The sequence below is a fragment of the Oratosquilla oratoria genome, chromosome 26 (genome assembly GCF_046742065.1).
Source record: "Oratosquilla oratoria isolate Oo_2021 chromosome 26, ASM4674206v1, whole genome shotgun sequence".
Taxonomy (NCBI): domain Eukaryota; kingdom Metazoa; phylum Arthropoda; class Malacostraca; order Stomatopoda; family Squillidae; genus Oratosquilla; species Oratosquilla oratoria.
The window spans coordinates 31711977-31717976 of record NC_134802.1 but is presented as its reverse complement, the minus strand read 5'-3'; the positions used below and the strand labels follow the sequence as shown (position 1 = coordinate 31717976).

General features: G+C 41.0%; 1 protein-coding gene across 1 annotated transcript in view; it reads right to left on the bottom strand.

Moving 5' to 3' along the window:
* Positions 1-1319: 1319 nt before the first annotated feature.
* MAPk-Ak2 (MAP kinase-activated protein kinase 2) overlaps positions 1320-6000 on the bottom strand; it is a 29877-nt gene continuing 25196 nt past the window's right edge. The window contains exon 7 of the mRNA XM_076209483.1: positions 1320-2944. Coding sequence (XP_076065598.1) covers positions 2741-2944 — 204 coding nt within the window. The 3' untranslated portion in view covers positions 1320-2740. The remainder of the gene's footprint in view (positions 2945-6000) is intronic.

The following is a 6000-nucleotide window of genomic DNA, read 5'->3' as shown; positions in this document are numbered from 1 at the left end:
TCCCTGCATCCTGTCCACTGCCCTGGGTCAGAAGCAGTGTCACAAGACACAGCACATCCACAGCAAGGCCACTTCATAGATTCGGTGACCCCCCCTCTCCGTCCCCTCATGCAGGAAAGGAGAAGACGGGAAGAAATCCCTTCGGGCTGCGAAAACACTGCAAACACAGCTAATTAACGTCTGTTAATGAGAGGCCTCACTGTATATATTATATCCATATACCCGTCATCCAGGAGAAGCCAAGATAAGGTGGAGGGAACAGGGATAGATGGAAGTGGAGTATGTGGGGATGGAATGGGTGGGAGTAGTTTTTATGCTTTTGTTTTCTGGCTACTTCACTTGTAAGGGGTAAAAAGCCATTAGTATATATATGTATTTGTGTATGTATGTGTGTGTGTGTGTGTGTGTGTATATATATATATATATATATATACAAATATACATACATACACACACACACACGTGTGCAGGATCACCCAAGCAGGCATACTCTTACCACATGTAATACAGTTATATCAATTGTCTAGAAAATGCAGGATCTATATATAATATTGTCACTAAATGATCAGATGCAAATGAGAATCAGTATTGTACTCAGTTTGGTTAACATCTTCCTGCATTACTCTGGTGTACTGCCTTATCGACACTGGGAAACCTACCATCAACAATGACTTTGTTTGGCAATTCTTTTCACTAGGTAAATATGAGTATATCTAGATAGCAGCAATATGATATATATGTACCAGTAATATAAAATAGCTACTGTGTTTGTTCTCCAAAAATACTTATACGATGAAAACCTAAGACTCGCATTCATCAAAAAAACTATAATAATGAAAACATAGACAAGGAGCTCATCATTTCAAACATGTAAAATATCACATATAATGTGTGTGCATAAAACAAGTTTACACTAGTGCAATGAACAAACACTGTTATCATTTACTGAAGCCATTTCTCTTTGGAAAACTTCATGGGTTACAATTAAAAAATTAATATTTCCTAAATTAAACAACCTTGTTTTCTGAAAAATTAAACTCCACTGGACAACCTTGTTCACATCATTAGCAATCATTTCTCATTCTCATTCACTTCCTAACCTTCTACCCAACTTTAAAATGAAAGGAAAAGAAAGGAGGGAAAATTTATACAGGAGCCTATAGCTCAAAAATTTCTTATTGAATTTAACCTAACCTGAAAGATACCCCCATTATACCTAAACATGTTTGTCAACTTGAAAATGTTAAATGATGATTCCTGTACAGGAATTCTGGGACATGTATAACTTTCTTGGAGGGGAGGTAATGAGTCCAAGATGCTACTGATATTAGAATATATTGTGTTTTGTTATGGGAGGGCTCATATCAAGAAAACTTCTTTTTCTAGCTGAAGGCAACAAGTATCCTTTTCATTTGTATTTCACAACTTGGCCTTTCATTACTCAATGCAACAGCCTGCTTTCCTGGGTAACATAGTTACCATATGTAGAGATGTTAAAACATTGCAGTTAATAACATCATGGTGACAAGAAATGTTCAACAGATCTCCATCTTTTTAAATATCATAATCTGGTCTAAAACAAATAAATTGCACATATTATGCACATAGGGAGGATGTAATGGGTATTTGTCTATACACATTTTACTTAGCAATTACAGCCAAGGGACATGCTGAACATTTGTTGGACTGTTAAAGTATTAACCATCCCTGGCAAGTCATTACCAGTTGGAAGCATTAACGAGTATGCACTCGCATATGTTATTTGTTGTGCTTAACTTTAATGTGATTTAATTGAGATCACTCCTTACTCTAATATTGTGTATACCTACATTATAGCCAACTTAAAACAAGGGAATAAGTATGGTCATGCTATATGGTTAAGATAATAAATAATTGCTAATATAAAACTCATGCTAATGACATTGACAATATAAGTAATAATAATTAAAATCATAATTATGGTATCAACAAAAATAATCATAAAATAAATCAAAGCAAGATGCTATACACCCATTCTTTAACTTTCCTGACATCTGACCTCCTTTAACAGTTAGCAACAGTTGGCAGTGAGACATCCACTTTTCAAACTCGCATCATAAATCTTTCATGCAAGATATGGGGAATGAGAAATGCAGATTACAGAATAAAACATTAATTCACTATGATGGATACCAGCCATCCTATAAATGCCACATTCACACACTACTAATCTTCATGGCTTTTGCAAGGATCTTGTGCACTATAAATACAGCAACACAAGACTGGCAACTCAAAATTCTAATCAGTTTACCATTCCTAAATATAGGATCATAACAGAACAGTGTTATGACAGTTATCTGTACCCTGAGGGGTTAAAAAAAAGGAGAGAGAGAGAGAGGAGGAAAAAAAAAAAAAAAAGGGGGGGGGGGGGAGTGCAAATGATGTGTCAGTATAATTCCTAGCCATATTGCACTACCACTCACAATGACATTCTATAATGGTACAATTCTTCTTAAATATGCAGATGCAAAACCACTCATGAGTACTCGATGCTGCAAGCAACTCACTCAGGACTATGGCTGTCCAGGAACCCTGACTGGGTTTTGCAACATGAAAACATGACTGAGGAGTGACAATGGAATGTTTTTGTGTCCTCAAATCATCAAAAACCACTTTTAACTTGTATCTCGCTTAAAATCTTCAGTGAATTTAAAAGCAACCAATAGAATTTACTTAATAAACCATAAGTCATCAAATTTGATTAGTGATCCATGGCTTTCTTCCGCCTCTTGCTTAACAAGGGATTATTGGCATTGTCAAGGGCTTTGATGGTTAATGTATCATAATCAACACGCATTGTAGCAAGGGACCGCATCATCTCATCCTGAACATCTTGCCACTGGTCACAATCTTCCCGAAGAATTCTTGACGTATGCAAAGGTGTCTGTGGAACCTCAGTGTATTGCTGAAGGGAAGAAAACAAATACTTAGTTAACACAGCTGCTCTCCAACCTACTCTAATAGCTATAGATTAATGAGTGTAAGTCTCCTGCTGACTCTATTCACAGAGGTAAAAAGTGGAGATGATTATCTATAAAATCCTGGAATCTACACTTTCTGGCAATTTAAGATAGTACAAATAGTAGAGAAGTATTTTGCCACAATTCATTTAACAATCTAATATTGAATCAATCCATCTGTTGCCCCTGGGCTAGTTCAGTAGCTGCTAGTGCTAGCTGCAAGTTAACTAACCTGGCAAATAGGTGTTCATACTAAGATAATTTGGAGACAAGTTTACTAACTTTCTGTTGATTTTGGACAAGTAGGGGGCACTAGTGGCTACTAAACTAGCCTTGTGTCAATGAGGCTTAAGAAAATTCAGGGAAAGATATTGTGTTGCTGTCTAGGGATTGTTAGTATGGGGCATTGTAGTATGAGGTGTTCTGTATCTTTCGTGTGGTGGTTGCATCTGGGGCAGTTTGAATCTTTGGCCAGGACTACTCTGTGTCGGTACGGTCTTGATACTGGATGGTGTCCCGAGTGTAGGCATGCCAGTGTGGTTCTTGTCAGATGTGGGTTTTTTTTTTTCTTTGTGGGGCTTTTATCTGTGGGTTGTTGTTGGAGTACTGAGTTTGGTGGTCTTTCTTGAAGGACTTGTTTAGTTATCTGGATGTAACCGCGATTCTGTGTGGATGTCTTATGTGGTTGTTGTTGTTGTCGTTCCCTAGACTGTCTGTCCGTGCAGTCCCGTCTCCCCAAGGAATGCCGCAGCCGAAACTGGGTTTTCCCACAAATCCCTTACAGAGTGCACGCTGTACCGTTTGCGTGCATGATTGTGCACAATGCAGTCTTCCATTATGCGCCGCACGGCACGGGGCAAAGTGCCACATCCCGGGCAGCCGCCCACAATGCGGCCACCCAGCCCCCTCCGGCAGCTCAGAAGTGCTGGGCGGCGGCTGGACCGCAATCCGGCCAGGCAGTTTGGGAGGTTTGGGAGGTTGGTTGTAGATGTTTGTGTAATATGCTGCTGGTGTAGTTTTACTGTTTGGTTCTGTTGGTGGTGATTGTGAGCTGTAGCATGAAAGGTGTGTGTTGTTTAGGGTTCTTGCGTAATATTGTGTTCCCATCATTTTCATGTGATGTTCCTGTATGTAAGTGTCCTATAAGGGTGGTTTTGATGCATCCTGTTATTACTGTCAGTATGAATAGATTATAAATAAAGAATAGAAAACAGGATCTATATGGGAAAGATGTTAAAATCTACATACATACATATACCAAGGCTTTTTCCCCCTTACAAGGGAGGTAGCCAAAAAGGAAAGGCATAAAATCATTCCCACCCATTCCATCCCTGAATACACTCCACACCCCTCCACCCTCCCTCTCATCTGAGCACCTCCCGGATGACAAGTCATCCCTGCACCTTGTCCACTGCCCTGGGTCAGAAGCAGTGTCACAAGACACAGCACATCCACAGCAAGGCCGCTTCATTAAATCAGCGACCCCCCCTCTCCGTCCCCCCATGCAGAAAAGGAGAAGACGGGGAGAAATCCCTTCGGGCTGCGTCAAATTTTGATCACACATACTACCTCACCCCCATCCCCGCCCATTCCACCTCATGCATCACAACATCATCCATATACAACCATTCTCCATTCACCTCTGCCTTCTGTCCTCTCCCATCCTTCCTCAACATACATTCCCCTCTTCCCCAAAGCCCCCTTCACCCCATCTATCCACCTCATCCTAGGACGTCCCCTCATGTTCACTCCCTCCACATCTGCCTTCCATACCTCTTTTACTAGTCTTTCTTCACTCATTCTTTCCATGTGTCCAAATCATCCTAATACTCTTTCATCAACCCTATCTCCCAACTCCCTTTCCACCCCCGTTCTCCTCCTCATTTCTCACTCTATCTAGCCTAGTAACCCCCATCATACTTCTCAGACACCTCATCTCAAACACATTCAAACTCCTTCTCTCTTCCTCTCTTATGTTCCATGTTTCTGCCCCATACAGTGCTGTTGGTACAATCACTCCTTCATACAGTCTCCTCTTAGCATCCATTCCCAAATGTCTATTCCTCATTACACTCTTCAATCCACCAAGGCATTTACTCACTTTTCTCAATCTACATTTTACCTCCACCTTTTCCTGCCACATTTGCACCCAAGTATCTAAAACTATCCACTTCCTCCAGTCGCTCTCCCTTAATGCTCACTTCCAGTCTACTGCCACTTTCACCCCTTGTACATCTCATCACCTTACTTTTACCCACATTTATCTTTAGCTTTCTTCTATCACATACTCTCCCAAACTCTGTCACCAACTTCCTCAATCCCTCCTCCGATCCTGCCACAAGCGCAGTGTCGTCCGCAAACAACAGCTGGCTCACCTCCCACTTTTCTCCTTTTTTTTTAACCATCTCCAATCCCTGAACCACCAACCTTGCATTTACCTCTCGCACTACCCCATCCATGTATAAGTTGAACAGCCAGGGCGACATAATGCATCCTTGACGAAGTCCCACCTTTACCTCGAACCACTCACTCTCTCCATTTCTAATCCTGACACAAGCTCTACTACTCTCATAAAAACTCTTGACAGCTCCTAGAAGCTTTCCTCCTATCCCATATATCTGCAGTACCTCCCACAGTGCCTTTCTGTCTACCCTATCATAAGCCTTTTCCAGATCCATAAAAGCCAAAAAAACATCCTTCCCCTTTCCTATAGCTTTCTCACATATTTGTCTTACCACAAAGACCTGATCTACACAACCTCTACCCGTCCTAAATCCACACTGTTTCTCACCAATTACTCCCTCTGTTCCTCTCCTAATCCTCTCAATCAAGATCCTCCCATAAGCCTTCCCAACTACACTTAACAAGCTAATCCCTCTGAAACTACTACATTCACACTTGTCCCCTTTTCCCTTGTAAAGTGGAGAGAGTGAGTGGTTCGAGGTAAAGGTGGGACTTCATCAAGGATGCATTATGTCGCCCTGACTGTTCAACTTATGCA